The sequence below is a fragment of the Gambusia affinis genome, linkage group LG22, assembly GCF_019740435.1.
Source record: "Gambusia affinis linkage group LG22, SWU_Gaff_1.0, whole genome shotgun sequence".
NCBI lineage: Eukaryota > Metazoa > Chordata > Actinopteri > Cyprinodontiformes > Poeciliidae > Gambusia > Gambusia affinis.
Genome location: NC_057889.1, coordinates 17,975,825 through 18,002,308, shown reverse-complemented (window position 1 = coordinate 18,002,308; position 26,484 = coordinate 17,975,825). Strand labels below are relative to the sequence as shown.

At 42.1% G+C, this 26,484-nt stretch overlaps 1 protein-coding gene across 13 annotated transcripts in view; it reads right to left on the bottom strand.

Annotated features, from left to right (window-relative positions):
• The window catches only part of nrxn3b (neurexin 3b), a 533,834-nt gene that overhangs the window by 44,084 nt on the left and 463,266 nt on the right, over nucleotides 1-26,484 (bottom strand). For 11 of the 13 annotated variants that reach the window (XM_044106666.1, XM_044106675.1, XM_044106665.1 and 8 more), the window contains 2 exons: nucleotides 11,631-11,802; nucleotides 1,535-1,624 (listed from right to left, as the gene is read on the bottom strand). In XM_044106666.1, the coding sequence (XP_043962601.1) occupies nucleotides 1,535-1,624; nucleotides 11,631-11,802 (262 nt within the window). The remainder of the gene's footprint in view (nucleotides 1-1,534; nucleotides 1,625-11,630; nucleotides 11,803-26,484) is intronic. The other 2 variants (XM_044106673.1, XM_044106674.1) reach the window with 1 other exon arrangement.

Sequence of the window (26,484 nt, the reverse complement as noted above, 5' to 3'; positions counted from 1 at the left end):
ATTTGACAGAGAGCCCACAAGTTGTTCAGTAAACAACAGAAATTACCTTAAAGTGCAACATTTGTACATGAATTACAGTGACACAAAAAATGCTTATGTAAAGCAATATATTGTTTCAGTTCGCCATTAAATTAGGTTCTAAATGCTAACTGCACATTTACTCAAGGCAAGTAGCTTTGAGCTAAATAACCATTCGCCCTACTACGATACTATAAGTAAAATCTAAAACTAAATTAGCTGGAGAGTTTACTCTATGGATAAAATATTCCCGACTCAACGCCGGACTTTGATGAATAAATACATACACGGGCTTTGGTGTGTTACAAAGACAAAATGAGTCCTAACGTGGCGTGCGAATTTGATTAGACGACGGGTAAATATTACAGTCAGAACACACTGCTCATGCATTAATTATAAAATTGAAATGCATGGAACTTCCACAAAACAAGAATCATAATTACATTTTTCATTTGTGCAATTCACAGACTGGCAACACTGCAAGCTTTGTTCCACTATGTTTGCTGTGCAGCACAGAACAACATTAGGTATGGAGGGAGACGGGGCGTGGTGGGTGGAGGTGGGGGGTGGCGTTCATATCACAGAGAATGAAATAACGTGTGGAGCCATGCATGCAGCAGCAATGGGATATTTTCTGTATTTCATTTTTTTTTTTTTTTTTTTTGTCTCCCAAAACCCGTCAGTGTTTTTAGTGGTTGTTAAAGGGACTTTATGAAAAGGTTAAGACGTTTATGTGCTGTGAATTTTAAAAAGGCAGTTTATAGTGGCATTACGTGGCGCGAGAAGGTCGCGTTGTGATGGAGGGGAGGGTGGAGAGGGGGCTCCCTCGACATCCGCCCACACGGGTGTGTGTGTGTGTTTAAGACAGACGGGAGGCCGGCTTCAATAATCCAAGGGATTAGTAAGCGCGCCTCTGTCGGGTGGCGGCGCACCTTGGCGCTCGCGCCGTGACACTCTGCTGTCAGAAAGCCTCCAATTATCTCTCCATCATCAAAACAGGTTGGATTTCCATTTTGTGTGATAAGTACACGAAGATAAATTACAGCAGAGAGGATCCCCACACACACACACACACACACACACGCACTCCTGTTATTAGGGAGGCTTTCCAGGGGGGATATGGCAGCTGATTAGTTTGTTCTCAAACACTGTGGAGGTTTTGAGTCAGAGGAGTTAAGCCTCCTCTCCAAAAAAAAAAAATCACCCTACTGTAGCTGCAGTCAGATTCAATGTGATCAAGAGCCTCTGATCTTTCTGTCGCAGTCCCTTTAACTGGACACCATGAGTGGACATTATAAAAAACATAAAGGTGATGATGGCAAAAAAAAAACAAAAAAACGAGGGGTTAAAAAAAAAAATCACATAAAAATACAATTAATTTTATAGATTTTTTAAGGGGTTTAAGGGATGGTTTTCTCATTCTCGGAGGTTGAAAGGGAGCAAGCCGATGAAATGGTTGGGAAAAAAATAAAAATAAAAGAAAGAGAAACATTCTAGAAGTTAAATAAAGGTTTACCTTTCTCCTGAAGCCAATCCTCTACTGGCCGGGTATATTTGAACGGGATTTTCTTATTTGCCATTTGATAACGCTCAATGTCGCTGTTGCCTTTGGAGTTCGAGAGTTTAACAAACAGCTTGAAACAGTTGGCAACAGACAACAAACATTTATACAGTGGTTTATGAAGAGGTTTAGCTGCGTTTAGAATGATTTAGAAAAACTTTAGGAGGTTTTTTTTTGTTTTTTGCTTTCCACAATTTAGTTGAACTTTAAGCTTTACATTTGCTTAAAACACTCCACATTCAAAGAATTACACATCATGTGCATGGAACAAAAGCAGAAAATCACCTGCAGGAAGAAGTAAAAACAGCAAATGCATCATAAATTCACAATATCAGATAAATGAAGTACAAACAAAGCTCAACCGGCTTTATGAGAGGTAAAAACCCGGTTATTTGTGAGCACTTATTCTCCTACTGGACACCATCTGCTTTTTTTAGATTTCAAGGGGGCAGCAAACGGTTTTGTGTGACTCGTCGTTTGGACGGACGGAGCTTTGAGAGGAAAGGAAAGGAGGGCAATGTCAGGGGAGCAAAGTGGTAATTCTAAGTATGGCAGACCCATTGGGGGTGGGATCCCACAGCGGCACAGATTTCAAGAGGACAATGCATACAAATGAGATCATTACTGACTTAGTGGGAGGTCTTTCGGGGTAAAGAATAATAATAATAATAATAAAGTTTTTTAAAAAAACCCACTTGCTTCTCTCTAGAGCACAGCTAACATGTTGCAAGTATTTAAAGCCCCTTACATTTTTCCACACTTTCCACTTTCCGACCACAAACCCTTGAAATGTATCCCAGTGGGATTGTGGAAGAAGAGGTGCATCATGGTCTTAATTGAAAAGGACGCCTGGCTTTCGGTAGCTTTTAAAAGTAAACTCTGAAAAGTGTGGCGCGCACGTGTTTTCAGCCCCATTTGAGGGCAACAAAATTCCCAGTGTTGAGAGAAAGACGATGAAGGTCTGTTTGGAGTTTGGAACCTTAATCAGATGAGATCAAAACTCAAAAGTTTTTCACCTCCATGGAAAGCAACGTGTAGCAAACAACTGGTGGCTGGTGGTGGCAGCATCATGAGGGGGGGGCCAAGGGGTCTTAACCATTACAAAAAAATAAACACTTTTGTCCTGTTTTCAAGAAAAAGAATACATTTTCTCAAACATCTTGGATTTATCCAAAGTTATGAAAAAAGTATAAAGTTTGTAACATAATGACAAAGAAACACAAAGCAGTCAACCTTTGCCTGTTTATTAACTTTAAATGACTATTTTTACAATTGCAATGCTGGATGTTACGTTTGATTGAAAGGACAGTATCATGTATGCTACACATGGTGCCATTTTATATAACAATGTATTAACTGTGCTTCCTCCATTTGTTATAAAAATGCTGCATATATCAAATATGACTAAAAAGAAACTTGACTTTGGCGCCTTAAAATTGGCCGTCTGTGTCTTTCAGAAGGTCCTGCCTTCAGCACATCGTCACAACAATGCTCCTCCTTCAGGCCGTTTACAACCATTCTTAGGAGCTTTGAACTCAGAAGTAGTTTGTATCATGAGCTCAGCAGACACCCAGCTCCTTCAGGTGTTTGCTAATTGCTGCTGGCTAGTCTGAAGGAGCTGAATGGGGGAGGAGCTTCATGGACATAGGCGGAGCTTTGTGATAAACATGCATTAAAGAATCAAAGCAACACTTTAGGTGTGTTTTGGATGAGGGAATTCTAATATGATATACAGCTCACAAAGGTTAATGCTACATAATATGTCCTCTTTGAAAAAACAAAAACAAAAAGTAATATATAGCCCACAAAAGGGCAATTAGGGCCACATTTGACCCCGAGTCACAAGTTACAGAAGTCAAGCCTATTATGTAGATCCCCAATAAAACAAAACAAAATAAAACACTAAAGTTTGTGGTTGCAACATGAGAACTGCTACAAACGTCAAGGGTTACAATATAAATATTAAAAAAACCACCTGTTGGTGTGTGAGAAAGTGGTGTGTGAGAACTTTGTAGTATTTCTGGCGCAACACCTTCCCCCCGCTGCGTGTGAGCCACGTTTTGTTTGACAATGGCAGTCTGTCGGGAGCGGAGGATTGAGACTTTCAAACGACACAAAGAGCCCGCAAAGGAATACAGATGAGAGCATGACGTCAGCCAGTAACCAGGCGAGACAAAATAAAAAGGAGGAAAGGAAACCCTTCATGGTATATTAACATGGTTTCATAACTGCACAAACGTGCAGCCTGTGGTGTTGTCTCAAGTGATTTAGGCGGTGAATGTTAACTTTACGTGTGTGTCTGGGGAGGGAACCGCCTGATTGGGCGCACATCGTATTCTGCTTGTCCTCACACTCACCCGGTGCGCAGTTCAGATATTTGCCTCCATTACAATAAATTACACCTGCCTGGGAACGCGACGCAATCACATAAAGCCGCAGCGTTCCTTCCTGCCTGCCCCTTTTTTTTTTTTTTTATATTCAGAGGAAAAGCTAGCCAATTGCTCCGTTTATATCCAGCTGGGAAGGAGCGTTATTATGGCTACGAGGGAGCTCAGGGAGCTAAAGGACTGTGTCAGTAGTGTGCCAGCAGGTTAATCAGCTACGTGCAGGACTCCCTCCTCCTTCCTTTGATCTCAGGCAGGTTTCAGGTGGCAGCCAAATACACTCTCCTCTGGACAAGGGCCACAGAGGAAGCCATTACGGTTGGAAGTGAAATCAGAAGACGAACGGGAGAGTTGGGATATTAATGCAGCAGGGTTTTCATTTTTCGTCTCTCTTTCTCTCTCTCATCTTAGCTACTTGAAAGTGTCCTCTCAACCCCGAACCTCAGAGAAGAATCCCTGAGCTTGTCGCGGATTGCTAATGGCAACAGTCCCGGGTACAGCTCTCGGACTGTTCCAAGTGATTAATGAGGTTGACGGTTCTTCTGTAATGAATACACCACAAGCTAATTGTCCACCTAATGAAAAAGATCTCTATAGTTTGTCAATTTGATATCCAGTTTTCCAGAGGTGACTCCACACTGGGTAGCCTTGCCAATAAAGGTTTATTGTTGATCATAAAAATCTGTCTGCCTTTCTAGCTTTATTGTTTTGTGGTCAGATTGTTCTTCAGAAACACTTTTATCAACTTTTAACATTAAAAGATGTTGAATAAGAGACAACAAAATGAGCTCAGTATTACCTTTGGCTGAAGGGGAGGTATTATGTATATTCCAGCCATTTTATAGCATAATCAAGTGACTATGCTACATTCAGTTGGAAAAATGGTCTCTCTGTCTCTTTAAAAACTTTTGCTCTTCCTGAAACTCTGCCTTCAGGAAGCCATCACAACAACACTCGTCTATTAACTCTTTCATTATGTTTTTTACTGAGAAGTAGCTTTTTATAAGGAGCTCAGCTGATGTGCAGTTTCACCAGGTGTTTGCTAATTGTTGCCGGCTAGTTTGAAGGAGCGGAGTCTGATATAAAAGAAGATCTCTGCCTTGATGGTGAAGCACTTTGTTATATTTCTATTCTAATCGGGACTAGCTTCAATTATTAGGTCGAAGCCTTCATTTCTAGTCATGTTTATTAGCTCACACACATGCTGCCGCTAAAATAACACCCATACACAACATTTCCTCTCGTGGCAAGTTTTTTTTTTTCCATTTCAGCAGCCATATGTGCAAAAGATTAATTAGAAATGTGCTCTTTTCCAGAGTGACGTAGTATCTCAGTGTGCATATGCTCGAACTGAGCTAACCTCTTTAATCCTCTAATAACCTATTTCTCTTATGTTTAATAAGATTTATCTACATAAACACGTCGCCTGTACCTATTTCCATCCTCCCACATGCCTTCACCATTTCTTTTCTCCCAGCCAAAACAATGTTTAGCTTTTTCTTTCTTTTTTTTTCTTTTTTTTAGTCCTGTCGGTGGCAGCCATTCAGTCAGCACAAACACTGGCAGGGCGACAGTCATCTGCTTATTTGCCACTTCGTTCTACTCAGTTTGTTTGCCAGACTGATCTCAGCAGGGCTCCATCACGGGGGCCAGAGCCGAGAGCACATCAGAACGGTGAAAATGTCTACAGTGGCAGGCTCCTGGAATTTAAAAAGAATTTTATTTTTATTTTTTTTAAGGGAGGAGGTGAACATTAAGTGCATTTAATATTGCCCCAAAACAGGCTCAAATCTGCAGCTGGCCACTGTTTATGAATCCCCACCCGGTTCTCTGCAATCTACACCAGACTTTCACCGCTGGTTCTCTCTCTCTCTCTCCCCGTCCTCATCCTCAGGTCATTCATTCTCGTTCTTTTTTTTTTTCTCATCCAGTCGTATTCCGCTCCTTCATTTTCTCCCTCTCCGTGTCTCAGCAATCAGCCCGCCGCACTCATCTCGGGTGATATAAGCCTCTTCAACTGCTGTCATCCATCTACTTTTTTCCCCCTCATCCACAAACGCATTTCTCTCCATCAGTTCACACGCTCTTTCTGCCCTACGCCAACGAATGTTTTCCACTATATCAAAACCTGTAGTTTTTTTTTTTTTTGGTATGTTTCTTTGTTTTGGTATTGATCATTTTTAAGGTCATCTTCAGATGTTGTTGCAGGGATAAATTAGTCAGTCAAAAGACGGTGTTTCAGATAGGGCTAACCGCGTTTGGCCCACGGACACCCTGGGATTTGTCTCTCTTATGAGGAATTGGTCGTTTTTCTCCATCACTGTGACTGTAGAAAAACAGAAGATCGTCTGATGTCCGTGTCAGGTTGTGGAATCGCAATATGTGTTTTAGAATGAAAGCAGGAACGTTTGCTGCTTCGGCTAACTAGCTAGCGCGCGATACGAGCGATGAAACGTGCACGCACACACGCAGAAAGACATAGCTTCCCTCGGGCGCTGACTGAGTAGTTAGGCTAATGGCCATTCATCTGAGACAATGCGTGAACCGCAGCCAGCTCAAGGCAAAAGGGCGATGTGCAATTTCTGCCCAGTTGGATCTTGTAATTCTTTGATTCAAAGATTCAAACTCGTGCACAAAAAAAAAAAAAAAAATTGAGACCATGTAATCAAAGAGAGCAGCGATTCTGAATGTTATATAAGGAAATTGGAGCCCTCTCACTAAACAAAAGGCGAGCCCCTGCAGGAATGTGGGCTGTCACACAAGTACACGGGACTGCGGGAGAGATGCGAAACCCGTGATGAGCTGCGACTGGAAGGAGGAGGAGAAACACGGATGGAGGAAAAGAAAAGAGGAAAAAAAAAAGAGCAGAGATCTGAGAGGGCTCAGACAGAGGGGGGGGAGAATAATTAGAGAAAAGGAAGAGACAAAGCAGTCAACACTCGCGCAAATCCAACGCCCACACGCATGAGTCCCCCCCTCTCCTCCCGAAAGCATGACGGAAGCGTTCCTGTATGGGATCAGAGCGGGGATATTGTTGTACGGATGAGCGGCGAGGCTGAGGACTCTGATTTGTTAATACAAAAAGCATTAAAGGGTTCTATTTTTATGTTGGGAAACCGCTGGGTGAATGTCACCCTGCGTTCGACTGCGCTAATAGAATCCCAATATCTCGGGAGCACAGATGGCTCAACATCAACAGTGTGGATATTAGTCTCCTGTCGTGTTTTACCATCAAATAAAATAAGCTTAAAATAAACGTTTTGTTCCCCAGAAATTAAATTTAGTCGCTAAATTCACACCAGATCTTGGCAGCAACAAACAAATCAGTCCACAAAGGAAGTTTTGAGAAAGAAGGCAAGATACAGTACGGAATAAGAATTGATTGATTATCTGATCCAATGGTGGCCTGTTCAACGGTTTCTCTTTACCAAAGGATTGTAGTATATTGTTATGATTGATGACAGTAAAAAAAATAAAATAAAAAAAAAAGGTCGTACTGTTGGATTGCCACATTTCCTAAAATTGTTGTGGTGAGAGTCATTGGAGTGATAATAACTGGAGAAAGAAAAATAATTTCGCGGCCTCTTAAGATTTCTGGCAGTAAGACCTGAAATAATGAGCAAAAGCTGCCCAAGAGATTCAGAAAGATCCAGAAATATCAGCCACAATTTTCCCCGTGAAAATAATAAGTAATGCACTCAACAGCAATCTCCTCGCAACTTCAATAGCATCCCCATATAACTATTTTAGAGCAGGGGTGTCATTTTGGGCCAAATCAAAAATCTGAATGTTCTTAAAGGGCCGGTGTTTTGATAAGACCCATTAAACTGCTAAAATATCAATAAATAGATGTATTTTTAGTATTCAAGAAGTGTTTCTTACAATTACACTGATCAATCACATTGTGGTTGTTTTTGGATTAAAAAAAAAAATCAAACTAACAGATTTTTTTATAATTATTTGTGAGGAACTTTTACGATTTTTGCGCTACTGTATGATGTTAATTCTGACTTTTTATTAACTGCCGTAGCAGTCATGGACAATAAAGTGACATCAAGTAAGGCTGGTGTCACTTAAATTTAATGTTTTTGGCCAATTTGGAGAAAAATTTGCAATAAAACTCAGGAAAAATGTTGATTTTGAGTGAATTTTGCAGATTTGTGAAAAACCTGAGGGCTAGAAAATAAGGTCTGACGGACCAGATTTGGCCCCCGGGCCTTGAGTTTGATACATGTGTTAGAGCAAAATACACCCAGGTACAAGTAGGCAAATAGTTTCTTCACGCAAGAAGCTAGTAAAAAAAACAAAAAAAAACACAAAATCCTTTATGTACACTCACTGCGCAACACTCCACTGCTGAAGAAAATGCATGTTTAGCCTTGTCTAAGTTTTGCTGAATGAAGATTTTGCTCCAGACAGTGAAATAATGGGAGCGTCTCGTCAGATCAGCTGAACTCTTTGGGTGTTCAGAGGAAGAATAGTTTTACAAATCACTCCTAAAAGCACCAAAGGCTTGCAGGTAGAAGCATCATGGCAGAGGCTGATTTACAGCATTTGGTCCTGCAAACGTCATATTACTGAAAGTAGGAGGAATGTACTGGGATGTTGATGAGAAAAGTCTAAAGAGTAAACAAGTATGGGTTTCCAAATGAGACAATTTGAGTGGAATAATGGGTCAAATTCACACCAGAGGAATGTTTGTGACTAGTTTCTCCATGCAGTTGTCTATTCCAGTTTCTTTATCCATATAAAATGATACCATGAACTTATTTTATTTGGTTTGTAAGTGTAGCTTAACGATGTGTGATGAGAATGTTTTCTCAACAAAAATGATAGAAATATATTCAGCAAAGACCATTTTTACATCCAAAGCACTTGTTATCTTTCCTGTTTTATTCTCGAGAAATGTTTCTTGTTTTTGCCGCTGTTCCTCCTTATCGGCCTGCTGAACACCAACTTTAGCTAATAAACTTTACTTTTTAATAATCTACACGACGTTCAATCTTCACTTTATTGCATTTGCTGTCTTCGCTCTGTCTTGACAGTGTTTAAGTGATTCCAGCTATTTTTTTCCATAAAACTGATGTTCCCAATTTGTCAACGCCGCACCTGTTGTCAAAACTCGAACGCCTGTTTCTCTCTGAACTGCTGACGTACTAATGAAAACAGAAGCTGAGGCGTATGCACGCTCTCACACTGTCTTATCAGGCGCAGCAGGGAAATAAATCTAACGTACAGTAAATATCTTATCGAGCTTATTTGCCAGCATTGATCAAACTTTTAGAAATGTATCACATAAACTGTGTACACCAAACTGCAGTAGGTGTAAATGTGCTTTTAATATACGTCTACTATCGTGTTAGAATAATTTGTCACAGTAGTCTTGGTCCTACTGCAAACTACCTCATCGAAAATGTTAAAGTCGTCTTTATTTATTACCTGTGGTCATAATCAAAATTAAGTTGCATGGCAAACAAGCTAAAGTTGCTGTTTGTTTTTATACACTGTATTTGTATGTTTTTGCAAAACTGATTCCTATCTGCTAACTGATGCACACACATCGGCTCTGTGACAATTTGTCCCAGATTCTGGCTTAAAGAATTCATTTGATGAAATATAAATGATTGTTCTTCGTTTGTTTCTAAAGAAGATGTGAACCTAATGAAGTTATAAGAGAAATGATACCAAAGAAGTGAAAGAAAAGTTTGTTTAAATCTGAATGTCGTCTGACTTGAATTCATCTTTTGCAGAATCCACAATGTTGGCACAAAAACTTAAAATTTTCACCTCTCTGCTTTTATACTTTGTACACTGGAGCATTTTGGCCGCTATTCCCGCTGAGTAAAGCATTAGGAGTTAGAGAAAGCATGAGCCTGGACTCTAATATGCAATTACTCAAAGGGTGTGAGGAGAAGACTTTTATAGGGTGGAAGAAGGGAAGGGCGCTGAGGGCTCCTGCAGCTTTATTACCAACACTTAGGATCGGTGCAGAAGTCAACTGCAACACTTTGATTGCCTGAGGACAACAACTAGTAGACAGAAATGAGATCTTCATTACATCCAGGGGTAAAAAAAATAAATACATCCCCGATTGGCTAACCATGCTGAAATTTGGTGAAATATGAAAGTTATATCTACATGATCCACCAGTGATGAATACATCTGTCTGGTAAGACTTTATGTGACTGGGTGTACAAAAGACTGACATGACGCTGTCATAAACATGTCATAACCCCCAACATCAAGGAGTCTTTATGAATGTCTATGACTGTTCTCATAAAGTGTCATTCGCTATATAATGCTACTTTTAATGCAAAGCTGCATTAAAAGTCCATTAAAAGTGCCAACTTTACAATAAAGTGCCATTATTTACAAAAGTAGTTAGTGATAATTTCTGTTTAAAATAGGTATAGGACAGTTTTTTGACTTTCCAGCAATTATGCTTTAGTAAAATGATGAAAAGAAAAACCACTCAAAAATACCACCAGCACGCTTCTATAACTCTAATTTGTTGATGTTGCTTTTGACTCCACAATGCACTGGTTTGTTTGATCGTTTGGCCCCATTACTCAGGCTGGAATGGAGTTATGAAACCTGTCTGAAGTCATCTGGTCAACTAAAGGCGAAAAACAGCCAAAAGCAAAAGAAAGCCCGAGACAGAAGAGATTAGTGTCACCTGCGCTGGCTCTGAACCAAACCACCCGACATGCCAAGGAAGGAAGAAGTTCTGCGGTTGGTGAAGACTTGCTACTGGGAGCATCATGTGGAGGCTAAACTGGTCAACTCAGATTTGCTGTCTTTTCAGAAGTCTGTTTGTTTTTGGCCGAGTGTGCACCTGATACATTTCAGTTCATGACTGCACCCATTCCTTGGTAGAACAACACAACCAAAGCAACTGCAATCTTGCTTTTACGCCACTATTGTACTAAGATAGTCAAAGGAGTTCGTGCCATCTTCTGTCACGCCATCTAAATTGGAGAACATGAAAGGAGGAAGCAATGTAGCTTTCTGAAAGGTGGGCGACCTCAAGACAGAAATTGAGGAGAGCCAGTCCAATTTACCGGACTGGAGTAGAAGCAGGAAGAGATTTTTCTACTCGTCCTTCCACTCTGTCAGTCTCTCCTCACTTGGAGAGCAGCACACAGGTATCTGCTACAGAGAAGCAGAGTTCCCAGACCTCCAAACGGAGCGGGTTCTGTTTGATGAGCCTATTTGTATTCTGCTGCCGTGCCGCTTCTGCTGACCTGGGAATGAGAGATACAGGGAGGCAGCGGTGTTATCTGGCCAACAGGCCACCCTAGGTTCTCTGCCTCCTTCTCCTTCTCGCCATCGACCAAAATGCCTCTCGGTGCCTTTGAATCCCTGTTTTCGTATTGAGCTGGCCAAAAGTTGCACAGTTAATGCCTCTTGCAAGACAAAGGATCCTGGCTCAGAGTGTTCCCACCCCCATCCACTCAGGTATGGTAGCGTGAAAGGACTGAAGTATTTTGAGTCGTAGTTAGTCAAACAAGCATTTCGTGACCGCTTGCCTCCCAGGCTGTCGACTCAAATGTTGACTGCCCTTGAAAAATAAATGTAAAAAAATAGATGGTGTCCAGTGATTCTTAGGCTGTATAGAACTATCACTTTTATGTTACGAGACAAATGATAAACGATGCTGGCTGTACCTGAGGGAAAGTGCTCGTTGACCGGCCAGTTGTCCACTTGCAAGGTCGCATTGCCCCCGTTCCTCGTGAATCGGACCAAATGGTACTTGCCGTCGTTTACCTCTGTGTTTGACTCCTTGACGCTTATGTCCACTGTCCCGATGTTAAACGTCACGCCGATTTTGCCTTGTTCCTGTAAGAGACACACACAAATAAAGACTGAAGGGCTTCTCGAGCTTTTTACAACACGTGCTCCCTTATTGAAAACCAAGGTTTCTGGGAAACACTGACAGAAATTTCAAGAAGAAACACAATACAGGTTGAAAATTTCTACTATTTTTTTGACTAATTGCTTGATTCAAGGATGTGGTTTTATTTCAAGTTCCTTTTTCCCCACACACAAATTCCAACACTGACAGAAATGTAAAGAAGTAATATAATAAAAGTTTGAGTTTTGAAGGATATTGTTTTATTTCTAGTTTCAGAAATAGAGCTTTTAAAAATCCCAAGTTAGAAACAAAGAGTGTTTTTGTCCATCTCTATAGTCACGAGTTTGCTGTAAAGCACTTTGATGCAGCCTGTTATAAAGCGCTACAGCAAAAAATTGTCATTAATAAATACTTTTACACACATTGTAAAGTATAACTGCAGTTTGTGAACAAGTTCCTTAGTGTTTGCATCCGTAAAATGCAAAAAGCTACACATTTTGGATCGGGTTTGTTGTCATACCCACATCCTTATTCTGAGCTTAGAGGTTAGCTAGTCGCAAGCAGGAACTACTAAGACATCCAATTTAATTTATGTTTGAAGTTCTAGGCATATTACTCCCCAAAGCTCTTCTTGAGAGCCGTTTCCACTGGAAACCAAGATCGGTGTTCTTGAACAACTCATCTTTTTGGCAGTCGCTAAGCTTTGTAGTCACTTTCTGTTGAGACCAAATTGTCTTCAGAGTACCACCAGAGACAATCCAAGTAGTTGAGAGTCTTTGCAACATTAAAACCTGCTAAAGCATGTAGCTGAGGCAGCGACGACCAATGTGAAAATAGACCCACAGTTACTCATTTCTGAAAGAAGGAAACATGCCGCCATCACAACTGAATGTTTTCCCAAAATGCAATGTCTTCGTCTAGCAATGGTGCTAGATGAAGAGTATGGAATATGTGATGACATCACATAAGGTACAAAAGGCACCTTATTGTCCAAAGACGCCGAGGGTGAAGGTCTCTGAAGTAGTGGGAAAAAGAAACAGGTGGTGTGATTTTAAAACACAAGTTCTCTTGAGAACACTGTATCATGTCATGGTTACCCATTTCTATGTGATGACAAACAACAGCTTATGATATAAGGTTATATTTCATTTGACATGCTAACAGTTTTAATATCCGCACAGCAGAGACAACATTTCACAGCAACATGCCCTAGATTACACTATTAGTTCTTGGCAAGCACTGCTAATCCACCACATTTGCTCCTGCTGCGTCTCTTTCAATCTCTGTTTGGCAGTCAGACAGCCAGGCAGAGAGACATTTGAGACACACGTTGAATCCTTGACCGATGTGATCGATGGTTTGAACTTTCTCCTTTTCTCACTGCTCTGCATTCAAGAAATCCAGTTTTCAACTCCTCTGGGTTTTGGGGTTGTAGTTCCGGCGTTATTTGCGATTTTGAGACGCTAATCGGCTGCACCCAGTCGTAAAGCACCTTGTTATCACGGTTATGCATCATAACAACTGCAGGACAGTCAAAAAGCTGCACAGCATCCAACACCGGAGGGAATAATTGTCCAAACATGCAACAACGCCTCAACCAAATACAATGTGAACAAAAGTCTAGAAAAAAAAAAAGAACAAATCTGAACAAATTCAACAGAGCTGCTCCAAGATGCTGCCACTATCAGCGGCAAAATTTAGAGTTCTGGAGAGGGAGATTTTATTTACTTGCCTTCATTCCATCCATCCTTCCTTCGAATGGATTTTCGGTTTATTTTTCCTAATTCTTATCATGTCTTTTGCAGATCACAGCAAACTGACATTTCCCATTTTGAAGACCAATAACAAGCTAGAGGTGGTTACCATACTGAAGGTTTGCATGCCACAGCAGAATATATAATAATCCTGTTGAAGAAAACATTTTGTTGCCAATTGATTACTCTTTATTCAAAGTAAAATATAACAAAGATCTAGAGTTGTCATTTTTATTCAGTTTTCTTTATTTTTTGAGTCTATATTTTATACAATTTTCTATTTTTTAAAATTTTTTATTATTCCACCTGCCTCTATGTACCTACCTATATACTTCTACCAGGTCACATTGTGCAACTAGGTGATTAGGCACACAAACCTACCTACATACGAATTGATTACTTTGCATGAGTAAAATATAAAAGAAAGGCATTTTAAAAGTACTTTTCATCTAATTGACAGAGTGCTTTTGATCATTTTCGTGGCCACTTGCTTCATCCATACAGGGAGGTAAGAACGCTTAAGCGCGACCCACAGAATCAAGGCCACCCGAAGCATCAAAGGATGCGGCGCCGTGAGGCTCCGACAGACCAGCGGTGCTTTCCATTACCGTGATGAACTTGTGAATGTCATCAAAAGTCAGCGAGCGAGCGGCACCGTCTTTAAAAAAACAAACAAAAAAACCCCAACATCAAATGGACCGCAATTCCCAGAGACATTTGAACTGCATCACGGCCATGTTTTCCACTACATGTATTGTTGCGCAGTAATGTATTAATTACACAGCAAACTAGGTGTAAAAGGTTCAATAAAGCGACTTGGATGAATGCCCGCGGCTGGTGCTAATGGTAAACCGCACGGAGAACCCGAGGACGCTTCATTATACAAGTGTAATGTGACGAAAATAGGCTGCCAGCAGAGACTGTAATGATGAGTAATACTCCCCACAGCCTGTCTCCATATGAAACTGGCAGGACAGATGCCTTCTTCAGCCACCGTCTCCAACGAAGCCGTACGAAAGCCGTATGTTTTCCTTAGCCCTCGACGCTACGAGTTACAGCACGCCCGTAAATCGCGTCGGCTCTTCCTTGTAAATTTCGGATTCCCCTCCCTTTTCAAACCCCACTAATTTTCATGAGCGTTGCTTTGCTGCGACAGCTCCCGTCGCAGCAAAGCTGTGTAGGCGGTTATAGGCGAGAGGCTTCAGAGCCCGAGTGAGTGGCGTGCGGCGGGGAAGAGCTGTGTTTTCTCTGTCATTTGTTTTAATCCCCCATAGGGGCTCTTCTCTGTGTAATTACTTTCTTTAGAAGCCGGCAGCGGAGGGACCATTTCTCCTAACGAATCCAAAATGAGGAGGCTTTGAACGGGGGGTGGATGGAGGAACGGACACATATTGCTAATTGATCAGCCGAGGCTCTGACCCCGCATGGCTGACTGTTCAGAGTACGGACCCTGATTATGTTGAGCGGGAGCCTAACAGTGTTTGTCAGCGTGACACCGCTGGATGATAAGCTCCGGCGTACAGTGGCTGACACATCGCTTAAACCTGCTGACCTCCATTAAATGTCACACTCTTCTCATAGCGCAGAGGAGCACTTCATCAGGCCAACAGATTTCTGATGCGGCTCCCACGGTGGCATTCTCACACAGAGATCGCATCAGCACTGACAGAAAAAAAACCAAGAAAAAAAAAAATGATTAGGAAAATGAGGAGCAGATATGTGTTTACCTCCCTTGTGTCAATTCTTTATTTAAGAACTTCTCACAGCATTTAGAGATTCAACACTTTTCAGCCATTTTTAACTTTAGAGTCTCAATTGCATCAATGCTACGGAGATAAACTTTTAGAAAAATTGCTTTTTTTTGTGTTTTTGTTTTTTTAAAACATATTTCTTAAAGCTTTCATCGTCTTGTGACAACACACAACACAGGAGAAAACTCCCTGTGGTGGTTCTGTCATCTACAGAAATACACTGATTGGTCAGAGACAGGAGGAGGGTCTTAGCGCTGCCAATCAACCTTGTGTACACGCTGCTCACACCATGACCTTTTCACTCTGCTATGCTTCTTCTTCCTCTTTATAACGGAGCCAGCAGTGAATGCTAAGGCTAGTTAGCATGAACACAGGTGACGGTGGATAAATGCTGACCGACAGCACCGAGACTCTCCTCCTGGCTCTGACCGGCACTTTCTGTCTTGTTAGTTTTAGTATTTTATCTACAGTTTGTTCAATGATTGTATCAATAAATACCAATATATTTGAAAAAAAAAGATTAAATGCAGTCACCTTAGTGATGCAAATCACACTTCTTTGTCTGACTGGCGTCCCATATTTTAAATGGGAATGACTCTAAAGAGCAATATTTATGTTTGCAGGGCTCTGACGAACAGCCACACACTTACCTAAAAAAGTTCTTATGGTCAGTTTTATCACAGTCGTACCACAAAATCTTGTGATAAAACTTTAAGTCCACATCGTCCACCCCTGGGCAGGATAGCAGCAAAAAAAGTCAATCACCTATAAAAGCTTAAATGTAAAAGTGAAACTCGTTTCTTTGAGTTGGGAACTGATTTCTGCTCCTAAGCAGATCTTTCTTAGGCTTAAGAGGACAGGAGCCTTTTTTATCCTCTGGATGCAAGGCAAGGTGTAATATTTTCCCTCTGGCGGTTTTGAAAAGCCATAAAGTTTCTAGAGCAAAACACAGTCAAATTCCAGAAGAGGCCCTCTTTCATTTTTTAACTTCAAAGTTACAGTTAAAACATCTTTATTTCTTCACAAAGACAAGAAACGGGATGGGCTTTTGGCGAGACGGCATCGACAGAGCCGCTGTCCTCGGCCCGCTTAATAATGGAAAAGACACGAGAAAGCCATTTCCTAAAAGCAGAGCAGACGTTCGATGAGCCAAACGCTCCGCTGTGCGCTTCACCTCTTTGTCACTACGGCTCTAAATCGGCTCTTAATATAAGCACTTGTCGTTAAAACTCAGACGGACGCGCGGCTGGATGCGAGGGAAGCGTGGGCGCGGGCGCGCCGACATGCATGCAGCAAAACGCACATAATCGATGCATCGCAGACACGACGGCAACAATCTGCTGATGATTTAATGTGACAGGCGGATGTTCTGTGCTTCGTTTCGTGGAAGATATTATTAAATCATCTGGGCCTGACTGGGGAACAACAAACAACAACAAGAAAAAAAAAAACAACATATTTGATGGGCGAAGTGCATGTAAAAGCACACGCAGTATCCTGGTGTATCCGCCGTGACCTTCAGAGGATCCGGCAGCCATTGCTCTCCTGTGAAGCCGCATCAAAGCCACGTCGGCGACCCACTAATACCTACAAACAACAGCAGACTGTCCTGCAGCCAGATTATAGCGGTTGTTGTAGGATTTCTTGAAATTGGGCCTCTGTCTCTTTAAAAATTCCTGCTTTTTCTGAAACTCCGCCTTCAGGAAGTCATCGTCACATAACTCCACTATTAACCCTTTAGCAATGTTTTTACCAGCATTTCACTGAGAAGCAGCTCCTATTATGAGCTCAACAGGTGTGATGTTCCATCGGGTGTTTGCTAATTGCTGCTGGCTAGTCTGAAGGAGCTGAGTGGAGGCGTCACAGGGAAGGGCTGCTGTGTAATGTGGAACCTCAGAAGCTTGGAAACTGCAGCTGTGCCTGAAAGCTGGTGCTTGGTCGACCCAGGTACCTTTCACAGCTGAACGGTTGCCATGGGACATTCAAGGATCTCTCAAACATGCATGAAAGAATCAAGGCAACACTCCATGTATGTTTCTGATGATGTAAAACTAAAAATAAATAAATGAATAATCAACTTTACGTTCCACTGCCTCCAACAGATCAGCTTGAATCCCTGATGTTGCCAGAAAACAATGAAACCCAGTTAAATATTCTACACCCGGTTGGAAAAACTGCATCCTGTCTCTCAGGAACAGTCACATTTGCTTATTTGGCCATTTGGGGAAAACAATTACCAGCCATTGCTGCAGGTGGCGCGCAAAAACAGCACCTGTGGTCAGAAGGATGGCACCCCTCCGTCTCGTTTTTCTGTCTTTCTCCGTGTTGACCAGCTTCCTCGCTGCATCTGCCACCGCCACCCACCTGCCTTGCCCACCACAGCACTGCAGCACAGTTTGAGTGACAGATCCAATTACGTTTTTTATTGGCCTGTCGCTCTCAAGGCGGGAAGGCACTTCATTGTCTCCAGAGCAAAAGGGGAAAAATGGCTATTGTTCTGTTAGTGGAAAAGATGATGGCCTCTGTTCTGGCTGTAAACAAATGATGCGTGCGGAGCGGCTTCCAAGCGCCAACCCGCTCTCTCTCACGTGACGCGACGTCATAAACTGACCCTCTTGTGTCACAAGAGAACACAGAAACATCCAAACATTTAATCAGCTGCCCTCGTTTGAAGAACTGAACCCTACAGCGCTGAAAATCTCTGCAAATTACTGGTGTGATACGCAAAAAAAGCCTTTGGCTTGACCTGTAATACCCCCACAGTGTTTAGTCGGAAAACGCTAAATCGGTTTCACCGCCATAGAAACGGATCCAGGTCGTGCCGACAGTGTTGGCCGCTTGCTCGTTTTAAGCCGTACAGTACGTGTCGGCATGATGCCTTCGCAATCTAACACCGCCGACCACCTCCACCTCTCTTCTCCAGCTGCGGGTTTGGCACGCGGAGCCCCGCCGCTCCCACATGCTCCGGCGCACGCTGACATCAGTAATCAGGCCTGCCGCAGTCCAATTCAGGACCGATCAATGCTTCCAACTCACGGAGCGCTGCTGGCAGAGCCACAGAGAGAGAGACAGAGGGAGGGGAATGAGAGGGAGGGAGAATCAGCGGCGACGGTGGGCGATCCTGCAGACAGCCATCGCAAGACCTCAGCGGACGGCTGCTTTACAGAGGACCAGACGCTCCACAATAGGCTCGGTCCCCTCGGCGGCTGGCTGAATGGTCATTCTGCTAAGCCACCAGACAGATAAATACTTCTGACAGACATTTCATGGAGATGAGATGGGCTGAATTGAGTACGCTTAGCTTGGGTGCGGAGAGAAACAGCTGACAAAACAATGAGCCCAAGCTAGAAAAAGAGTATTAACACACACACTGGGAGGTATTTGTCCCCCTGCAGCAGGGACATCCAATGTGCAGCCCTTGGGGCCATTTGCGGCCCTAGGAATAGTTCTGTGTGGCCTCCTAACCCGACTGTAATTCAACAAATTCAGGCACATAAATTCAACCTGCCAGTTGATGCAAAGAAGGAATTTTTGTTTTTTGTTCACGGACAAATCAAAACGTCTTTAGATTGAAACTGCTTTCTAGAACCACTGAAGGAAACTACAGGAAAACCTCTGAAGTAAACACTGAGCGCAAATTTCTTCTTCATGAAATACAAAGAAAAGTGTTAGAACCCACAGAAAGTATTCATCTTCTAACAACCGCAGGTTTTTGCTTTGCATCTCCAATGATTTAGAGACGTTCTTTCTCCAAAATGTAGACCCTAGTTTTTTTTCCATTCATATAATCTCTGTTTAGTTTATCCCCGAGCATTTAAAAGCTTCAAAATTTGTTGGTTTTGTTGTTTTTAATAATAAAAATACCTTCTTTTTCAGTCCTTGAGTATTTACAAAGTCAGAATTTTGGCCTACATGGTGAAAGGCTCAGATACATTCTGCCATATCTTATAGATTTGTATTGGTTTTGCTTTTTTTGTCACACCTACAAGTTTCAGATTAACAAGCAAATATAAACATGAGACAAACAAACCTGGATTTAATAAGAACTTCAAGTTTTTGAACATTTCTTAGATCTATCAAGGGAAAAGAGCTATCCATACCAATGAGGACTGTGTTGTAGCTAGTGACACCATTTTAAATTATACAATTAAAAATTTAGATTTTTTTTTTTTCCTGCTTTTGGTCCAAAAATCACTAGTTGAAATCAGCGTTTTGTATTTATTCAGATTATCTTCAGCCGATATTAAAGATGGGTTGATGATTTGTAAACAGTGAAACAGACACACGATCCTAAAGGCGCTCAATGAAAGCACTTTAGAGTCAGACAACCCTATCAAAGAGGAAGCTTTCAGCCTACCGAAACTAAATAAATAAATAAAAATATTGCAATCCAATCAAAGCCTGATTGAAATCTGGGTAGTTTGCAGCAGATCGGCTCAGCTGAATCCATACAGAGGCCTGGCTGTAGGGGGACCGAGGGGGGTTGGGTTACACTCCCTTCTTCTCATCTGACATCAGTGCTCAAGTTAGCTTCTGCGGTCAGAGACCATCAGAAGTGGATCAAGGAAGCTGTGGAAGCAGAATCAATAGAGTGCAGAAGCTAGGACAAATGTGAGACACGGCGGATTGATGGGCTTGGCCTTCGCCGATGCCAAAGCCATTTATCTTGAGTAATTGACAGCGATAACTCAAAGACGTCACTGTGATTTCGAGCCGTCTTGATCTCGAGGTTTACAGTCAGAAATTTGCACAAGGGCAGAATGTTGGAGGATTTTTTATTCTTTTATTTATTTTTTTTTAAAGGGATGTTTGTGTCTATGGTGGCTTTTAATACAAATCATTTCATCATGCAAAGAGAACGCTGACGGCTGAATAGGCCTCGGTGCTCAGAGAGAGCCTGCTGTATTTTGCAACGGAGTGGAAAACGCCACTGAAACCGAAAACCATAATTACAGTCACAATTACCGTCCTACAGTGACAAAAACAATTAAATAAATAAATAACGGCTACAAAATAAACACGTGAAACCAAGCAAGAATGAAAAACGGAGGCTGCTGTCATAGAGGTGCAATTTTAAATAACAAACATACAAATAAGCATACCTGTAACTCTATGAAAAACACGGAGATTCCTCTGCCAATGCAAAGCACGCCTTTTGTTTGTGTTGCATCTGTTTACCTGTGTAATTTTGTACAGCTGTTGTGAAAGATTCACGGTTGTTGTTTTTTTACCGAACATTAGTGAAGAAAACAGCATTCTAAACACAAAGATAACCAGACAACATCCTACATTTTGCGCTCAGTATGTCAGTATAATAGAGTAGTGTGCAAGCCGTTAGGGGCCATTAAAGGACACTATTTATGGGACTTTCTGTGGACATGCTCTTTGTGAAATAATTTTTAGTTATATTTTTCAGAAGAATTTCAATATGTTTTAAAGCTTCAAGGAATGGAATGTCATTTCTTAACTTGGTTTAAAGACATATGAGGTCTTTATGGGGTAAGGCACTAAACCCGGGTCAGTATGTCAAGTTTCCCAACAGAACAGATCAAGGATATGTAAAACATCTCAACTTCATTAAACTTTCTAATCTAAACTTGTATATCCCCCCCAAAAAAAGAGTAAAAAAGCAAACCAAGACAACCCTATGATGGTGAATTATGCATCCAGATAGCGTTCAAAGCACAGTACTTCATCCTGGGATATTCTCAGTTTGGGGAAACACACAAGCCCATCCAAAAATAATGGCTGTGAGCTCCTGAATCAGATCACAAGCAATCAATTCATTCTTCTGAGCTGTTTGGAGATCCCCAGGGGAGACTCTTCTCAGACTTTCAGAACTTCTCGGTGAGAGCAGAAACCTAGAGATTTTCAATATTTTTTCTTTTCCTAGCAGTTTCCCAATGAAAAGACTTGCATAGAATGGGACTATCGATATGAATTGGTTTTGCATTCAAAAACTTAGCTGTTGTATCTTGTTCTCATCTTTCACCAACATCCACAAACAATTAAAGACAAACAGGAGACGACAAATATGGCCACTGTTGCTTAAGTCAATTCCATCTGCAGTAGTTATTCAATAGGAATAAAAAAAACATAACAAATGAGGTTGAATGCAGCCCTGAATGCGGCGGCAACACAATTCGTCCTTGTTTAGGTAAAATTCATTAAAAGGACAGATGTTCCAGTACAACCACAAAATAATCAGGCAAAAGGAGACCTACTCTAAAAACGTGCACAAAACTTTTTAGATATCACGCTAAAAACACAATTTAGCAAATGCGTGTTTGAAACACATCTAAAATCACATGTGAATACGTTTGTTCAGGCAATGAATGATCAACAAACACGCTGCATCATCATCCTTCTCCCGCTTCCTGCTGGCGTCTTCTTCGCCTTTTCTGCCAGTAGTAACGTCCAGTTGTTGATCACGACTTACGATGCAAATAGTGTTTTGATTCAAATGTGCTAATTTCAATGCAGCCAAAAAACCAAGTCATTGTAGCGTAAAAACTGTGAGCTTTTTCATAACTGCTAATTTATTTTCGGATTTTCCAATTTGCACAATTTTATGGTCAAATGAGCCAACAAGAACTATTAGCTAAAGGTTCAACTGCTGTGGCACAAATTGCTGAAAGAAACCTTAAAATACTTGTTGGCCTGCATGTCAATGCAAGTCTAACGTGGTGGTTTTCCTAGTGGTTCGATAATTAAACATCTTTTGTTTTGGTTTATCACATAAAACCTGTTGGGGGAACATAAAGCAGTCGATTTGCACGTCAAACACGAGATGTATTCGTGGAAAGTTCAACCAAAAGTTTCAGAATCAGCCAACACAATCCACCCCCTGTGATTGCACAATGGGTCACTTATAACACAAGGGCGACCACGGCTTCAATCTAATTAGGCAGCTGGGAAGCGATACTCTCACGCCAATGCTTCAGAGAGGCAACGCAAAAGGCTTCAAAGGGCCGGAAAGCAAGGAAATACAGGCAGTATTTTCCCATTATGAATAAAGTAGTTTTATGCAGGCCATCAAAGTGCTCACAGCAGTGATGCATAAACTTGTGCGGCGGACATGAAAAGGCCATGAAAACGGGAAGAAAAAAAAAAAGGCCCTGCACATTTTGGAGAGATGTGTGCATAAAACATTGCGGACACGGTTATACTTTCACACGTTTAGAGCCGACCCTGCAGGCTTCGGGCTCCGTGCTTTGTGTACTAACGGAGCCGGTGCACAATTCAAACAAAAACACTCCTCTGAAAAACTGTGAAACGTCATAAATGATTAACTGGCTCCACTGTTCATTCACATGTACATAATCAGCTGCAGAAGTGTTGCGAGAGGCCGCGCGTGAGGATACACGGCGCAGAGGCCTGGGCTGCCTCTGAAATATTGATCGCGTCTAAAAGAAGCCGGCAGCCTCAACGCAGGCTGGATTTTACACCTGAGAGACCCGGGAACAGCTTCATCAACTGGACGGGAACAAAATGGCCTCCACCACCGCTCCGGCTCTCGCTCTCCGCCAGCGTAAACTGTGGGGCGTATACCGGCGAGTCCTTTAGCCAGCTGGCTAATGCCTGGTCGTACTGGCTTATATTTAGTCCACGCCAGAGAGCCATTGCATTTTTAATAGCAACACAAGCGGCAGAAGCATTGCCGGGCCAGGAAGCGGCTTTGACTCCTACACTCGGCTCAATGTCAAACGTCGAGCCTTGCTCTTTTGATCTGCTGCCGCGGAAAATGAATCGCGCGGGGTCAGCCTTATCAATTATTTACGCCCACTCTTTCTCTGTTTCCTGTTTGTCCGCTCCCGTGGCTGTAACTTGCCCTGACACTAATGGCGGACGACCTGGTGAAAACATTTATCAGTGTTACCGCCGAGTCCTCTGCAGCTCCGCGCTATCATTTTCAGCCTTTTGGAACTTAGACTACTGACAGTGCACTGATCATTATCATCACTGCCATATTTTTTTTTTTTTTACTGCATGTCTCCGGGATGCATTGTGTCAGTGGAGTAGTTGGATCCAGGAAGTTGTTTTGATCACTGCATCTTGAATTACTAATACATTTTAAAAGATCTTCCCTCTTTCCGTTGTCATTCAAAAACAATAAAGTTGCACTAAAGTGGAGTTACGAGACAAAAGTTTGGAGATCCAGCCTGAAGCCTATCAGCAGCATTGTGCATGGACCGTAACCGATGTAGGGAGGTTTTGGTAAAACGTCTGTGCGACGCATTGTGAAAATCTAAACAAGACGAACAAAAACAAGAATTAAGATTTCCATTACTGGACGAGAAACAATAGGGAAAAGTTTGGCAATACTTTGCAGATGGTCAAAACCGGAAGAAACCAGAGATTTCGCATGGCTTTCCAGTATAAAACTAGAGCTGAAGGTTATGCCATGCTTTCTAACCGAAGAACCAACAGGCACAAGGGCCTGCTGGTCCTGTGGAACACCAAAATGAAAAGGACAAGAGCGTGATCTGTATGTAGATGCAGGGACTGAAATAAAAAAACTGGAAAACCTCAGAAGAAAACACTAAACGCTACTTCCTCCTTCACAAAACTTAAATTAAAGTGGAGTGGCGTCAGATTTTAGCCGTCGCATTTTTTTTGTCATTGCTATAAAAAGACGAGCCATTTCGCTGTGAAAGCCCTGAGCTACTGACTGATTCCCTCTTTTGGAGCGGTCTCCAGTCTGCTCGACATTCACATGCGCATTTGAACCGTGCCAGAGTTCACTTCAACCAAACCGAGACCAGATTTTGCGCTTTTGGTCCACATCAGAGTTTGAGTTTCTAGATAAACAGACTAGAATTTGATTAAAGCAGACTAAAGTGTGAATGCACCGTAAGCTAGTGTCTGACATAATGTTCCTTTCCCATAATCCCCTCAGGACATAGACAAGATCCAGGATGGTGACGTCTATGTTTAGCAGTCCTGTTGCCTGTGAAATGAAGTTCTGGGATCATCTACGTTTTATGTTCTCACACAACACTCTTCAACAAATGGAAGATGACTTTGGCGGACATAAAAATAAAACGCGCTGCAGTGTTGCTATGGTTTCACAGCACAGTTAAGAGAGTTAAACCATAAAACAAAAACACTCAAAGGTTCTGAAGGTATCGTTCCATCTCTTTTTACGGTTAGAAGAGCAGACAGCTGTGATAATTGCAATGCGAACCACATGATTGCTGCTTTGCTAAATCACAGCACTGTGGTGAAACTTCAGCCATGAATTTTCATCAGTCTGCTGCCACGCCACTGCTTTTCCTCCATCGCGGTGATGCATAACCAGTGATCAGTTGCAATCTTTCTGATTGATTTCTTACGGCAGATGTTAAGCAGCTATTGTAAATCTCAAGTGTGATCACATTTGGACAATGTGCTTTCAAAATGTGAGTGTAGGAGAAAAAAATAATAATGTGCGTGACCTCACAGTGGGCTGCGTTGCAGCACATGGCCTCCATGCATCATGGGGCTCATTATATGGGGTGGGGAGAAGCCAATGAATAGGATTTGTGTGAGATGAAATAATATGCTGTGAAAGTCCATTAGGGACCAGGCTAATGAAATTGAAACAGCTTGGTGATCAAATTAGAATCTGTTCGGCACATATTTAATTTAATGTGCTGCTGAATTTGAGCACTTTCATTCTGGGGCTACCAAATGGAAAGAGTCGCCCAATAAATCAAGCGGTCACATAATTCATCCTGCATTTTGTTTTCTCCACCACCATCATTTTTCTGAAACAAACAACAGGCTAATGTATTCTAGAACCCACTACCGCCAACATTTTTCTCCAGCGGCACGCCGTTTAAGCAGAGACAAATGAGAAAAGAGGTAAAAACATGCCACAATACAACAGTCGTTATGTGGCGTGCGTTTGCGTGTGTGTGTGTGTGTGTGTGTGGGTGGGGGGGAGGAGGGTTTGTTCCCCCCACATGCATCGCCACGGCTGCTTGGTATGGAGCGAAATTATTTGAGAAGACGCAAAGGATTTCAGCTCGTTTGAAGAGTAGCTCTTTGCGTTTGGCGCGCGCTCGCTACCAAATCTGGTGTTAGATGCAAAACAAAACTGCGTTTTGAGGCAGAGAGGGGAGGGAAGGGGAAAGCCACATAGCCACACATCATTCCAATTAGCAAAATGGAACGCAGTTTTTTGGGATAGAGGCTCAAAGTCTAAATTAAAGAGGAAATCTCACTCCTGTGAGTCCTTTTTGTGAAACAACTATGGCAAGAAGTACAGTGCCATACTTCTGCATGGCACTGTATATTCATACAGTGCCATGCAGAAGTATATTACATTTTCAACATTTTGTCATTTTATCACCACAAACTTCAGTGTATTTTATGGGACTTGATGTGATGGAAAGGAATGCATGTTTTTAAGTGTAAGGACGAAGATAAATAAAAAAAAAAGAATTAAAGAAAGCTAAAAACTATGGGATACATTTCTTTTCTTTTTTTTTCCCCCTCCAGGGGGTCTTTTGTGGGCTCTAGTGTCCCTTATATGACAGTAGGCTGACAGGAAAGGGGGAAGGAAAGAGGGCATGCGGCAAATGTCGGCCGGGTCCGGGAATCGAACCTGCAACGGCCGCATCGAGAACTAAAGGCCTCCAAATGTGGGTTGCGCTATCCCCTACACCACCATAGCACGCCCCTGTGGGATGCATTTCTAGTTAGCCACCTTTACACCTGCATGAAACCCAGTTTGACGAATTGAAGACACCTCAATCGTTAACAGACTCATGAACTCCAGGAACTCTCCACAGGGATCAGAGATAGCGTTATGGGAAACTTCAACGCAAAATTATGTTAAAAAACTGTATTCCAGGCTTTCAATTTCTCAAAGAAGCACTGTCGAATCCATGGTACTGAACTGAAAAAATGGAAAGAGGATGATGCAACTGCTGACCAACCTAGACATGGACGTCCACCTAAAGACACAAGGGGACAACTCCAGTTTGTTTGCATAGACAATCCAGTTTGTTTGGGGATGTGTGAATGCAGATCAAAATTTGATGCAAACCAAAACAGCAAACTCTGATCCACCTACAAACCTCGGACTTGTTTGGTTGAAGTGAACTCTGGTGCAGTTCGAATGCATATGTGGATGGCAAGCGGGCCGGAAACTGCTCCAAAAGGAGAAAGTGGA